General features: G+C 36.5%; 2 protein-coding genes and 1 non-coding gene across 4 annotated transcripts; 1 reads left to right on the top strand and 2 right to left on the bottom strand.

Annotated features, from left to right (window-relative positions):
* Nucleotides 1-1,048: 1,048 nt before the first annotated feature.
* Nucleotides 1,049-3,112, top strand: LOC107620079 (protein DEHYDRATION-INDUCED 19-like). The gene is made up of 5 exons (XM_021105189.2): nucleotides 1,049-1,425; nucleotides 1,512-1,666; nucleotides 2,213-2,290; nucleotides 2,508-2,752; nucleotides 2,881-3,112. Exons 1-5 carry the CDS (start codon nucleotides 1,371-1,373, stop codon nucleotides 2,999-3,001), a joined length of 654 nt encoding a protein of 217 aa, XP_020960848.1. The 5' UTR covers nucleotides 1,049-1,370; the 3' UTR covers nucleotides 3,002-3,112.
* Nucleotides 1,057-1,130, bottom strand: TRNAT-AGU (transfer RNA threonine (anticodon AGU)). Its single transcript has one exon. It is a non-coding gene; the product is annotated as a tRNA-Thr (tRNA).
* Nucleotides 3,113-3,659: 547 nt separating the features above from the next.
* Nucleotides 3,660-7,456, bottom strand: LOC107638936 (heat shock protein, putative (DUF789)). 2 transcript variants are annotated; one of them, XM_016342336.3, is made up of 6 exons: nucleotides 6,968-7,456; nucleotides 6,353-6,564; nucleotides 4,504-4,783; nucleotides 4,336-4,421; nucleotides 4,141-4,232; nucleotides 3,660-4,053 (listed from the first exon to the last, which is right to left on the bottom strand). In XM_016342336.3, exons 1-6 carry the CDS (start codon nucleotides 7,274-7,276, stop codon nucleotides 3,809-3,811), a joined length of 1,224 nt encoding a protein of 407 aa, XP_016197822.1. In that variant the 5' UTR covers nucleotides 7,277-7,456; the 3' UTR covers nucleotides 3,660-3,808. The 2 variants fall into 2 exon arrangements, with proteins under 2 accessions (XP_016197822.1, XP_088358200.1); XM_088502074.1 differs by having other exon boundaries at nucleotides 6,353-6,849; nucleotides 6,968-7,420.
* Between the last annotated feature and the right edge of the window lie 7,290 nt (nucleotides 7,457-14,746).

The following is a 14,746-nucleotide window of genomic DNA, read 5'->3' as shown; positions in this document are numbered from 1 at the left end:
TCATTGTTTATTTCTATCTGTTTAAATTTTTTATAGAAGCAGTATTATTACATGTAACTCATTATTGTTATCTTTCATACCCTCTATAGCATATCTATAAATTAATCAAGAAGAACATTCAATTCAGCAGCAACTATGCGCCCCGGGGAGATTGGTTTCGCATTTTGCTGTATATATAAAAAAATTAATTATAATATATTTGTGTATAAATATATATTATTTAATTTATTTTATTTAGATGATGATATTTTTATTTTGTTCTAAAGATTAATCTGTTGCGAACCCGCGACACTTACTTAAACGGGTTAGTGAGCTAACCACTAGATCAACCCAATTTGGTTCTAATTTCATATAATTTAATTTGATATACATAAATCAAGATCATGAATCGGCAACATTTTTTTTTCCCATAAAGCTAGCTAAGTACGTAGCATCTCAAAGTGAACAAGTAGCTTGCAGTGTGTTAGCGCTTTTCGTACAACACGTATTGATGATCCAGTGCACGTGGTGCAAACCATAACCATCGCCTGACATGTTTGTTATTCATCCTTGCTTACCTTCTTGTGCTACCATTATCTTTTGGATTTGAAGATAACGAAAGAAAATGAAAATGGATTTATGCTGTAATTGTCGCTCACTTTTATCTTTGAAATTTATTCTTTGACGTTTGTTATATTAATGTCCACATTTGCTTTTCCCTCATCATGATTAGAATAACATATCCTTTTAGCTAACGAATATTACATCATCCTTCTATATGTGTCAATCCAGGAGGAACAATCATAGGGTTCAATTCTATCTCCTCATGATAATATGATTGATGAAATGAAAGTCCAAAAACGAAAAGGAAGAAAGCAAGCCAAAATAATTGGACCATGTCTTGCAAAGGGTAAATCGGTAAATGTAAAAGGTCACATGCACTATCTCAACAGCTTTGTTCGTTTCTTTTTTGGACCTCACAAAGGATATTGGGCTGGGTCCTTTGATTGCCAAAAAAAAAAAAAAAAAAAGACCAATGAAGGACCTCAACAGAGGCCTATTAAAAATTTGAAAACTTGCTCTCGTTGAGAGTCGAACTCAAGACCTCTCGCTTACTAAACGGGTGCTCTAACCAACTGAGCTACGAGAGCTTATTGGAAAATATGCCATTCAAATTATAAGTATTCAAAATATTTTCCTGGGAAAATTGGCGGGTGTCTCCTCAAGCTGAACGGTAAGAGCCTGAGAGGCAGTTAGTTAAGAATTCTCAAGTGTGATTCGGAAATGTGAGAGACACGTGGCGTTCTGCATTCTCTTCTCTTCGCTGAGGTAGTTAGGGTTTTACTTACCAGTGTGTCTGAACACTGAACTGAACTGAATAGAATTCAAGAATGGAACCCGATCCTTCCTTTACTTTCAGCAGCACTGATGTTCAATCTCTTGCCGGTTCTCTCTTCTTTCTTAGCTCTTTTTCCTTCTTTTGTTTTCGTCGTTTCTTCATTGTATCAGTCAATGATCGCATTGTGTTGCAGATCTGCTCGCAGATCTGGTCCTCGGTGAGAAATCGGTGGATGATGATTTGAGGCCGAAGCAGGAGTTTATGTGCCCTTTTTGCGGCGAAATTCACGACGCCGATGCACTTAGCTACCACATTCATGATCAGCATCCCCGGCATCTCACCAATGGGGTATTCACTTCTTTCTCTTCTCTTCTCTTCTCTTTCTTTCTTTCTTTCTTTCTTTCAGTTCTAATTCCGATGTCCTTTGCCGTTATTATTGTTATTTTTGTAATCATAATAATTTCTTGTACGTGTGCAGCTCCTTTTCAATTTGTTGTTTCTTGTTTTAATAATGATCATGGTGTTATTCTGAAACTTTGATGTTCCTTCCAGTTCTTTAGCGTTTTTTACTTTCTTCTTTTATGAATTGCTATGGCGGTCTTTTAATTACGAATGGAGTGGAAGTATGGAACTGTAGCATTTGTAGGTAGGAGTTTTGACTGTGATAATCAAAACGGAAATGAATTGTTTATAACTGTTAATTTTTTAGATTACATCAATCAACTTATTTTTGAAAAAGTTTCCATATGAAATAATTATGTCATCGGTCCATGCAAATTGGATTCGTTTTTAATCATGTTTATCCACTTAAGTTGGGATCATTATTATTGTCTAGGTAATTTAGGGTAGTCACATTCATGTTCCTCGTTGAAATTTCACAGCTTATGTTTTCAGGACTGTCCAATTTGTGAAGACTCGTTTGGGATGGAACTTGTCGGTCATATTGCTAAAGAACATGGAGATCTTCTGAAAATATCCTTTAGAAGCTGGGATTCTTTCCATTTTTTGGTTATTTTTAGTTTTCACCTGCTGCTGAATTGGATCCACTCTTATTTAATTGCACCAGCCACATTAATCCGGGGATATATTTTGATATGGTATATTTCATTCCAACTACTATTCTTTTTCTTGCTAGATGTGATGGATAATTGGTGTGGTTTTTACAAGTTTCTCCTTGACCAGAAATTACGTGCAGCGCAAAAGAAGGTACAGAACTGGAGGCCCGAATCCTACATCGAGACAAGAACTGGATGAAGAAATACGGAAACACCTATTAAGAGATTTTTCATGCATAGCTCCCTCTGAGCTTGATCCTTTGCTCTCATCATTTATTTCCACCCGAGTTTTAGCTGACGAACAATGCAGTGCACAAGTACAACCTTCTCCATTGGAAGCTATCGAAATGCAAAGTTTAGAAGACGATTTCTTGGAAAGGTAGGAATGTCGGTATTTTATGTTTGATCAAAGGATTTTCGTGCTTGGAATCTCAGGTTGATATGACAATGTTTAGTCTTACTGTCAAGATCGTCCTTCACAGCTGTTTCTTTCCTTATGCTGTTCAGGGAACCTGAACCGTTGCAACCATTGGACAACCATCTAGCAGAGAAAGATCCAAGGTTTGAGTTCGTTCAGAGGTTACTGATGTCTGCTATTCTTGATAATAACTTACCAATGAAATTGTAGCTAGTTCTGACGTTATTGAGGGAGGGGGTTTATGCTCATTGATAGAGTGAATATGTAGCAGAAGGATTGAATGTGTCCATAATGTAACTAGACTTATCGGCAATTGTTCATATAAATGCAATTAATAGTATTTTGATTTTTGATTGTCACCTGTGCTGCTTCCTCTTGGCCAATGGCCATTGTGAATGAAATATCCGCAAACAAGCATGGATTCTTAGATGAGTGACAATTTCGAGTCCCAACCCAAATAGTTGCCAATTTGCCATTTTACAATACATTACTTTGTACATCGCCCGTTTCAAATTCAGCTTTTAATTTGCGGTTAACCTTCTATCCAACATTAAACGACAAACATTAGGAAGAAGCAGCTTGTTAGTGTAACATCTGATCTTAACACAAGGATTTGTATACTGGGAATCAACATGTATCGCATATGCTAGACAACAATAAGTGAAATAAGTTCTTTTACATAGACTTTGGCTCTTTACCCTATGATCTAGACAAGCCACAAAAAAGAAGAAAATCTTGGTTAAAAAGACTTGACATCCTGTGAAGAACAGAACTACAAAAGTAGACCATCCTCAAATGAAGAACGTATAAATTTCAATGCCTACTCTTTTCCTGAAATACTTAAAGAGGCACAAACCCTTCTGTACTATTTTAGGAAAACAAGTGATCCTAAAGTTTATGTATAGCCTTCCGGAAAAATAACTGTTCAATTAATGGACAACACAGTATATTAGGCAGGAGCTGGGCAGCTTCTGTTTTTGAAATAAAAAACAAGGTAAGAAAAAATTATATCTTTGCTCATCTCAGATATGTACAACGGGTAATAAAGTAATTATAATCAGGATGTTCAATACGCAATCGCCTGAGCCAGTTTTCGGCAGATTGCATCAGAGAATTGGCTTTCTGACATTCGGAAACCCCCTCAGGATCCCAGACAGAAACTTTGAACTTGTGAAAAGCAAGCCCAAAGATTGGCAGGGATAACTTTGATGATATGTCCCTACCTCTTGAATAATGGATATGAAGCCCATCAGTATTTGGACCTGATTCAAAGGTTAAGCAAGTAAGATTGATGTCCCTTCACATACATTTTGCACATATAAAAGCTTAACAAAGATAGCAAGGCATACTCTGCAAAGCCGTCGACAGGGAATGGTAGGTCAGGAAGCAGGCACTCAGGCTCTGTAGCGTTGGACCAGTAGGTATTCTATATATTGGATACCTTCATAACAGAAACAGAAAATATTCCTTTCAAAATTAACAATTATAACATGAATTATCCACCCACAACAATTTGAAAACCAATAAGAATAGAAAAAACATACCAAGCCAGTGAAACCCAACTAGCAGGTGAGAGATCACAGCTCCAGTATGTCTTTAACTCTGGAAAGTGACGTGCAAGATCAGAAATCTGAGTCAAACAATATGAGGATTTGTTAGACTTTAAAAGAAAAAGTCCCAATGTGGTATTTTACCAAAGGAAAATGTCTTGCCTTGTCTGCTAATGGAGCACGATTATAAGGTGTCTCACGCTCAAAGTATTCAAATATTTTCTGACCAGGTGGGTTGCAGCTCTGAGTCTCATCACTAGATGAACTCACAAAAGGCATACTTCCTGACACCCTTTCCAGACCATGATTGTTGGCATCTGATATGTTAAGATGATTCCTAATGTTAGGGATGCTATTTGTTCCTCGTTCATGACAATAACCACTGCTGCTATCACTGCTTGTCTCTCTTGCTGATTCAGAATCACTTTCTTGACTAGGCTTCCTGAAATAAAATAAAATTGAGAAGAACACTATGTTATTGACACACTAAACAAAGTGGTTAGCTAATCAACTTCAGTTGAAATGGTAAACAGGCCTCCTGTAAAAGGACCAGGTTCTAGGCTACATTCATTTCAAAATAAGACTGAGAAATGGAAAAAGGTAAAATAACTAGGTGGTCTCCTATATCTGAACTCCTAGTAAATGGGTGACTATATCTTTTTTATCATAACAGATATAAGATAAATATGTATCATACTCAATGTCATCTAGAACTTGCAGGAAAAAATATGAATAGTCCTCCTAGTAGGCAACAAGAAGTCTATAAGCAACAAATGCACAATTGACAGTATTTATTATTTAATAGAACTTAAGGTGGGTAGCAGACAGAGGGAACACGCGCAATGTTCCACTTGATTCAGCTAATATGTGTAACATGAGGTAAGTAAATCAAGTTTAGCTGTGATGGTGTATTGGTGTGACCCTAAAACAACTAGCTCAAGATAATTTAGTAGCATCATATGACAAAGGAGGGCAGATCATGGTAGCCACTTTATTATTGTGGTCAGCTAATGTTTCTCATATAGATGTTTCATCCATATCAGTTTTCAGACTTTCAGCAAGGCTAAGGAATTTGAGTTCTTTAGCTAGTTAGTCCATCATCATGCTTGCACCAAACTGTTATCATTCATCATGCAGTTACTGAGAGAAAGTTATCAATATTCAATACCATGCCAGTAGCTAAGACAAGATCAATGATAGCTAACTACACCTAAGCATGATTGGATAAAAAATGAGTGCACTATAGAGAGAGAGACTTGGGAATAGCACCTAGCATTGAGAAGATGTTAAAATCTTGCCTTATATGGTTTCAACATAAATGGAGAAGACCTGTAGAGGCCCTCCTAGTAAGAAAGAGTGTTAAAATAATAGTTCAACATATAGCTTAATAGTTAGAACTATAGGGAGACCTAGAAAAACCATACATAAAACTATTAACATTTAGATCGAATACCAAGATGTTGTTTGATTATTGTAACTAATCCCACCTAGTGGGACAAGACTTAGTTGCTCTTATTGTATTGTCATCCCCACACATGCAGTGATCAGCTGGAGCATATTAAGAATAGATAAACTAGAGCAAAACTAATATGGAAGGGGTATCATGTATCACGGGGGCATAATCTCTGAACTCTGTCATTCTTCAATCCGTAGAGAAAAAAGAAAATTTGGTCTTGGCCTCTTCACCACCAGCAACAGTCATGCATTAATCAACATAACTTTATAAAGCTAAGTACTATCACACTCAATTATTGTAAGTTCTACTCAGAGGAGGCTAAGCATCAAGCTACTAAAGACAATCTTAGTGTGATTGCTATTTAGATACATAATCCTAATTTTTATGTCTTCCCTTGTAAGAGAGGATTACAAGTACAACCCTCCAATGAATAATAACAAATTGAAAAAGAGCAAAATAAGGAAAATTGCATCAGAATATATTAAATAATGAGAAATTGGCCAGTGGTTTGAGTTTCTACAGTTAGAACTAGCTTGTTTGCAGTGGCACACTGACCTTAACCGTGAAGAAGGTTTTGATGGGTCAATGTAGAGCTGAATGGCAGACAAGGAAACATTGTAATACTGCGTCACGGATTCACTCCCATTCAACATCAGAGGTACACCCGCCCCATATGCACTCCATTCCTTAAAAGATTCCCACAAGTCCCCAAGCACAAAGTATGGATGTAACTCGGCCTCCGTTGGCTTCCACTTCTTAGAGCTTGTCTGTTGATTCCCAAAAGAAAAAGAAAGTTTCCACCCAAATAAGCCAAATTGCCCTTTGAAACAAACCCAAACAACCGAAGCTATCTTGAATAGCAAGGGCATTCTAATTATATATATACGCCACCTTCTTTGCAATAGCTCAATTTAAGGAAAATCTCAAAGCAAGGCATAAATTATAAAAAACATTGGTAGCATTCATCTATAAACGAAGCATTGATTAACTCAAGATCCCTTTTTTTCTTAAAAAAAAAAAAATCACTAGTAGGGTCCATTGCTCCTACTTCCCTACAAATAGAGAAAATTCACCTCATCGGTCATGCGAAAAGCAAAGAGTGATATGAATATCAAAATTAAAAAAGAAAAATCGTTGCAGGATGAAGAAAAGGATTGAATTGATGAGAACCTTGGGGAGATATTGGGCGGGAACAAGGGGAGTGGTGTACTCCAAGAAGCGATCCAAATTGGAGATGTCAGATGTAGCGCGCGAAGAAATCGAGCAATCGGAGGAGGAGCCGGGCCTGTTCTCCGACGAGGTTCTGGAAAGCGAGGACCTCTGCGGCGGGTCGTGGTGGTGGTGGTACTGGTGGTTGGGGTGGTGCTGCTTCTCCCTGTGTTTGCGGAGGGGCGGGGGGCTGTAGAATCGATTATCTCCGAGGTGGCGATTCCGGGTGCGGTTTCCGCCGGATATAGCGGCGCCACCAGTGGCCGACATTGAGTTTGAGAAATAGGAGGCGTAAAACGACGACGTGTTGGGGATGTTAGGTTAAGAGTGTGAGTGAAAGTAACTAAGTGGAGAGTGGAGAAGAGTTGAGGGTTTAACCTATTTTATGCTATTCCCTATGTCTCACGCATAGTCAAAACGTTTGTTTCTTATTTTATCGCGCGTGTTTAAATTATTATACTGAGACGGGTTGTTTTAGTTTATGCAATGCTCCATGCCACGTCACTTAATCCGTAAATCACTACACTTTCCTGTATTCCTATTCCCTAGATTTACACCCCATGTGGAAATTAATACCAATTCAGTATTCAAAAAATCTAACCGCTAATAAAATAGTATCCGAAAAATATTATCCACGAAAAGAATATTAATTCAATATATTTAGTCATAATGTCTCATCTAGAGGTGTACGGGATCGAATTGGATCGGATTCAATATCTATAGTTTTTAAATTTGTATTTGATCTATATATTTGCAAATTGAATCTAATATTAGATATATCTATAAAATATAAATTTTTTTAAAATTTATTTTTATTACAAAATAATATGATAATTATTAGTTAAAATAAAACATAACAAAATATTTACTTATTTATTTACTCATTTTTGTAGATTGAATATGCGGATATTTATACAAAATCTGCAACCTGATCCTATTAGTGTGCGGACCGAATCCATATCTTCAATTTTTGATTCGGATTCGGATAAATATCGCGAATATGTAGATCGGATCCGATCCATGAACACCCCTAGCTCATCTGTCGAACATAATTTTATGTTTTAATATTCTATACTTATAAACAAACGTAGTCATATAGTTTGATATTGTGCCTATCATTGACGAAGTAAGTACGCAACATATGTTTCATATTCACTAACAAACCCAAATGCAATAGTCAAAAATTAAGTTGTATGTTGAGTTTGAACATATAGGTGCGGATGGAATTCAACATGACCTAGACATAAAAGATGATAAAACTAAAGTGACGAAAGAACAGTAATAACAAAAAAGACTTTGAATCTAACTACGGAGCCTGTGGCGAGAATGAGGATGGTGATGGGAGAGGTGAGGCAGTTGTGAAAAACATAATAATTCCATCCGCAGTCAGTCAGTCCTTCGATGTTCCACCTTTTATGTGTAGCTTGGACCTTGACGCTATGTATGCATTGAAATTATCTGAATATATGAATATAGGTACGTGAGGAGTGAGTAATATATTTTTCTCTGTAGGTGTTGTTGTTCTTAAAGATGGGGAGTTCAGGATCGAAATGGAATACAGTTTCAATAATCGGTTGTTGCGGCAATTAGGAGTTACACTATCTTTAGAGGAGTCGATTACATTGTGTATGAGTTTGAGTCACATACATTGTATGTAAAATGCAAGACATATGGTCGTGGGTGCGATTGGTCTATTCAATCTTGCTTGATACGGAAGAAAAATTGTTGAGAAATACGGAGATATAACGGGAGGCACACGTGCACGATGAAAATGATTCACAAGATCACTCCAAATTGCACTCAGACATGATTGCAGAGACTATAAGGCCATTGGTTGAAATCGCTCCATTTCTGAAGGTGAAATCTATAATTACGGAAGTTCTGTCCAGGTTCAATTACAATATTGATTACCGGAAGGCTTAGTTGAAAAAGCAGAAATTGATCAAAAAATTCTTCGATGATTGGGAAGATTTTTACCAAGATTTGCTAATGTGATGCACGGTAATGATTCAGAAGATGTCTGGCTCAGTTGTCCAAATAGAAACACTATTCCTATATAACGAGAGTGAAGAGTTGGACGGTGTCAGGGCACTTTACCGAATATTCTGGAGTTTCAATCTATATATTAGAGCGTTCCGACATTGCAAGCCTCTAGTTCAGGACTTCAGGTTGACGGCACACGTCTTTACAAAAATATAAAGGTACCCTTTTAGTTGCAGTTGCATAATATGTGAACCAAAATATTGTGTCAATTGTTTTTGTCATCATGGAAGGAGAGACTGGAGATGCGTGATACTTTTTCTTCAGTAATTTACGAAGGCATATTGTTAGGAGCGACAGTGTAGAGATAATATTCGATTACTATGAATCAATAAAGGCAGCAGTCTAGCAATATTGATTGGAAATCTCCCTATTCTTTCTTTATTTCTCACTTCAACGAGTGAAGCAAGTTTTGTCTATGCCGAATTTAAAGGCCAAATCATTACTGCATCACTTATTCCTGAACACACATCTATCTCCTGCATGCAGGTAGGCACAACTCGCGTGTTGAAAAAGAGATTAAAAGGAGTCTGAAAAGGTGCACATAATCTCTGAAAAAGTAACCAAAATCTCTGACAAAAAAAAGCACCACGCCTCTTACGTGTTGAGCAATAATTGACACCTATACAATACGTCTGTAAATTGTGTCAGGACAACTCTAAACGTCCACAAATACTATAAATCACCTCAAATATTAATATGCAGTTAATACACTACTTATTTTTTTATATAAAAAATAATTTCTGTCCTAATTCTAGATAACATCGGTACTTCAAAAAAATATTATTTTAAGTGTATACAATTTCAAATTGTATAACAAATAAATTATTAAAAATACTTACTCATAATATACATGTATAATATTTTTATATAAAAGATAATATGTTAACTAAAGTTTCTAATGATATTAGATACTTTAAAAGTTATTTTCAACTAATAAGACAAAAAATAGAAATGTTTATCGGTATATGTAAAAAATATTATGCAAAATATTTTGTAAATAATAAATAAATTGTCTCTTTTTTTTTTTTTTCGATTTACAAAGGGGCCAGAGGCCCATAAATAACTTGTCTCTACTTATATAGAATGTGTATTTATTCAAAGAGGTTTACCCAAGCTGATAAAAGATTTTGGACCTAATGGAAGGGTAGTCCGAAATTCTTAGGCCAGGTCAGGTATAAGATTTGGGCTTATTATGGACCCTCTTCAACTCTGGTTTCTTTAAAGAGGCGTCGTATTAAAAGAGTGGACTTGTGTGGTTTTAGGTTACTGATTTTTAAACCCAACTAGGAAGGAACAATATCATAAAAGGTTGTTAACCAAAAACATATAATAAAGTCTTAGTTCACATGGCATATCTCTCTCTTCACTGCAAAAGTCTAGGGTTCAAACTTTAAAGAGGAGTGTGTAGGTATGTTGTGTACTTAGAATTAGGAGTTGTTCAATTCATTGACAAAAAAAAAAATAAATAAAAAATTGATTTATTCAATACTATTATTCATTTGGATTAGATTAAATCAATTTTAAAAAATTGATCTAAGATCCAATCTATCTTTTTGTGGTTTTCACCTTTTGTTAAGATCCAGTATAAATTTAAAATTTTACAGTTCTAACTGAATTAAATGATCAATTTTAATTGAGGATATATAGCACTCCTATTAAAAGAAATGGGGTTTTGGGATGGGGTTGTGTAATTTAAAATTTGTGTTCTTGTGCGCACAATATACGGCATTATTAAATTTCTTTGGACCATTACATAGTAAACATTACACACTTTCGTTGAACGACTTATGAATAATCGCATAACTTTCCCGAATTTCTGTTCGTCCAAATCGCAATGTTTGACAAACTCCTAAGAAAGAAGTGGAAGATGTAGAAGAAACCTAAGAGAATTGTACATAAAATATTTAATTATGTGTTATCATTATAGCAAAAAGTTTATATAATTTATAACTTTAAGAATTTTATTGCATGATGATAATAAAATTAGACACTCTCCTTATATATATACAGGGACGGACATACGGAGGGCAACTCGGCCCCTAACTTTTTTAAAAAAAGATTAATAGTAATAAGTTATTAAGTATGATTTAATTTTTTAAAAAATTTATTTAGTATTTAGTCTAATATAAATAAAAGTTTAGTCTAACCTAAATATTAATGATTTCTAATATCTAAAAAGTAAGTAATAATATTAAAAAAATTTGAAAAGATATTATTACTAATATTTTTTAATTAAATAAAGAGTAATACCCCAAATAGGTCCCCAAGGATTTGCCCGTACGACAGATTTGTCCCCCAAGAAAATTAACTAAGTCCCCAGTCCCCGAAATTGTTAAATATGTGCCATATACGTCCCTGCTCCAGGTTTAGCTGGTTAACTGAACACTCTCTCTCCTACGTGGAGGTGATGAGTGTGACGTGTCAGGTTAAAGGCTTTCAGGACACGTTGGTCCCTGCACACGTAGCCAAAACGACGTCGTTTAAGGCCTTTTTAAAACGACGTCATTTTGAGTGGGACAGATTAGTCCCCAAGCTTTATGAAATGAATGTGTTAAAACGGCAGCGTTGTGAATAGGGACCTAGGATAAAAATGCATGTCCTTCTCCCTTGGCTCTGTTAAATGACCTGAAACCCCAAACCCTTACCCAAATTTTACAAGGCAACCCTTCATCTTCCTCAACTCCGTTAACATTGACTGTAGTCTGTAACAGTAGTTTGGCGAAGCTGACGGCGATTGGGTGGTGGCGGTGGTGTGTCGTGCATATCGCCATTGTTGGAGGTAAGTCTTCTAATTTCTTTTCTGAATTAATTCAGAGGCGAAGATTCATGTATGATGAACATGCATGTCATGTGTAGGGTAGATTAAAGATATTATTTTGCTAGTGTTGGTTAAGTCAGAGTTGTAAAGTGATTTAGTTTGTGACGTTTCATAATAACATTACCAATGTGGGTGTTAAAAAATTGAATTCTGTTTTAATGTTCTTGTAATGTCTTCGTTGCTTGTTTAAATTGTGATAGATTTTTATTTTGTTAGTTTAGATGAGTGAAGACGTGATACCCGTATTTTACCACGGTGGAAGCTTTGTGAGAGACAACAAGGGAGTACTTGTGTACATCAATGGAGAAGTCAAGAAGTTTTCCCCAATGGACATTGATCTGATATGTTTCTTTGACTTGAAGAAACTTTTTTTTGGACTTGGGTTACCATGACTATAAGGCAATGTTTTGGTATGATCCGACTGCTACTGACCTGGAGTCTGGTCTTCACCCAGTTCAAGGAGACAAAGAGATTAGAGATCTTCAAAAGAATAAAATACTAAATGAGGACATTGATGAATTCTACATCTACTTTGACCATCCAATCATGGAAGATACATAGTTCATTAATGATGATGGTGTTAGTGTTGAGGAGGTGGATGTGCAAGAGGCTAGTGCTGAGGATGATGGTGTTGACAATGATGCAGATGTTGAGAGTTCAGATAATGATGATGGGTACGAGTCAACAGAAGATGCATTATACAAGCCCCCACCTTCAGGATATGGTTTTTTCAGATTCAAGTTTAGAGGAAGAGTCAGTTGGAGCTAGTAAGAAAGGAAAGAATAATGGGAAGAAGAAATCCAAAGTTAGTAAGCCTGTTAATGGGCCAGTTGGCAAGGGCAATGGCAAGCCAAAAAGGGCAGCCATTGGAAGAAAAGAGGTAGCTGGAGCATCTGTTCAGAGAAAGAGTCATGATGGGCCTGGCAGGCCCAGTAAGAGTGATTATAGGCCTGCTGAAAAAGATAAAGTAGTTAATGGGCCTTCTAGTGGCAACAAAAATAATGCTACACCTGCTAGTGCCAATGAGACTGCATCAAAGTCTAAAAAACCTACTACACTTGATGAAGAACTTGGTGTGGAGTTGTTACCTGAGTCAGACATTGAATTTGAGCATGAGTCTGAATAATTTTTGACCCCGGAAGACTCAAGTGATGATGGAGGAAATGAGTTTGATTGGCCTCAATTTAATCCGAGTGCAGAATTTGGGGAGGTCCAATTTCAGCTGAACATGGAGTTTGAGTCACTTGAACAATTTAAGCAGGCTCTCAAGGAATTTACCATATCAGAGGGTAGGAGGATATTTTACATGAAGAATGATAAGAGAAGGGTTAGAGCTGCTTGTATACATGGAGGCTTCATGCCTAGAAAAGAAGTGCAAAAAGCCAAGGCAAAGCCAAGAAAAGCAGCTAAGGAAAAGGCAAAGTTAGAGGCTGCTAAAGAAGCTAATGAAAGCGACAAAGCTAAAGGGGTGGTGGCAACGAATGAGGCTCTTCCTGAAGGTGAGAAAAACAATGAGAGAGCTACAACCAATGAGGTAGAAGCACAAGCTAATGCAGCAAACAATGAAAAATGTGGAAATGAAGGTGAGAAAAATGGTGAAACAGAGAAGCATGACTGTCCCTGGTTTATATACTGTGCAAAGAACCCATGGTCAGGTGGATACCAAATAAAGACCTACAACCCCACTCACACCTGTGGAAGAGAGTTTGGCGGCAATATGGCAGATCAACATTGGGTAGCAAAGAAGCTAGAAAAGAGATTGTTGAGTCAGCCACGGTTGACACATGCAGAGGCATGGGATCACATGAAGGTTGATTACAATGTGATACTCAGTGATAAAATGCTGTACAGAGGACTTCGGATGGCCAGGGAAAAGTATGTTGGTAACGAGAAGGCACAATATGGCAAGCTGCGTGACTATCTGAATGAGATACACAGGTATGAGGTTATTTCAAAGTGTAACATTTCCTGAGATTTCAATAATTTGATAACATGGACATATGAAGAATAATATTTTTTACATTTTATGTTAATTATTGTTTGAGAAAAATAACTTGCTGTGATATCATAATACATTAGAATATTGTTAGTGATCTTAGTGAATTCTGGTTTAATATTGCTGTGATATCATACTAAGATATATGTTTACACAGGAGCAATGAAGGTTCATCTGCACTGTTGGCAGTGGAGCCTATACCTCAATCTCCTCCATTATTTGATAAATTGTATATTTGCTTAGACGCCTGTAAAAGAGGGTTCAAGGCTGGATGTCGCCCTTTGATAGGTTTAGATGGATGCTTCCTGAAGGGTTTTTATGGGGGACAATTATTGTCAGCTGTAGGACAAGACGCGAACAATCATTTTTATGTGATTGCGTATGCAGTAGTTTACAGTGAGACAAAGGCAAGTTGGAAATGGTTTCTGGAGTTGTTACAAGATGATCTTGGGCAATGCACTACCGATGGTTGGAACTTCATCAGCGATCAACAGAAGGTATCCCTAAATATGTCTTAGTGTTTGTTATGTTAACTAACTAAATGCATTGTATTCTTGATGGTTTAATGACTGTTAACTATGTTTTTTATTATCATAACAAGCATTTTAATGCCTATTATTTTCTGGTCTGTTTGAACTGTAATGCAGGGTCTTTTGCCAGCACTAAAAGAGGTTATGCCTAATGCCCATCACAGAAACTACATTAGGCACATTTGGAAGAATTTCACAAACAAATACAAGGATACACATCTTAAGAATGTGGTCTGGGCTTGTGCCAAAAGTTCAACCGTTGCAGAGTTTAATGATAACATGCAAAGGCTGAAGAGAATAAATGAGGACGCATGGACTTACCTTGCAAAATTGGATCCAGGATGCTGGACTAA

Source organism: Arachis ipaensis, chromosome B1 (assembly GCF_059453495.1).
Source record: "Arachis ipaensis isolate K30076 ecotype BB chromosome B1, ASM5945349v1, whole genome shotgun sequence".
Lineage (NCBI taxonomy): Eukaryota > Viridiplantae > Streptophyta > Magnoliopsida > Fabales > Fabaceae > Arachis > Arachis ipaensis.
Note: the sequence above shows the minus strand (reverse complement) of the source record. Positions and strands in the feature narration are given on the sequence as shown.

What these genes read in the sequence shown, in the direction of transcription:
- LOC107620079 (XM_021105189.2), top strand. Translation starts at nt 1,371, where the DNA reads ATGGAACCCGATCCTTCCTTTACTTTCAGCAGCACTGATGTTCAATCT. An exon ending in CCCGGCATCTCACCAATGGG is followed by an intron (nt 1,667 to 2,212) that starts GTATTCACTTCT and finishes TTATGTTTTCAG; the next exon opens with GACTGTCCAATTTGTGAAGA. An exon ending in AACATGGAGATCTTCTGAAA is followed by an intron (nt 2,291 to 2,507) that starts ATATCCTTTAGA and finishes ACCAGAAATTAC; the next exon opens with GTGCAGCGCAAAAGAAGGTA.
- LOC107638936 (XM_016342336.3), bottom strand. Translation starts at nt 7,276, where the DNA reads ATGTCGGCCACTGGTGGCGCCGCTATATCCGGCGGAAACCGCACCCGG. An exon ending in GTGCTCCATTAGCAGACAAG is followed by an intron (nt 4,422 to 4,503) that starts GCAAGACATTTT and finishes TGTTTGACTCAG; the next exon opens with ATTTCTGATCTTGCACGTCA. An exon ending in CCTGTCGACGGCTTTGCAGA is followed by an intron (nt 4,054 to 4,140) that starts GTATGCCTTGCT and finishes CCTTTGAATCAG; the next exon opens with GTCCAAATACTGATGGGCTT.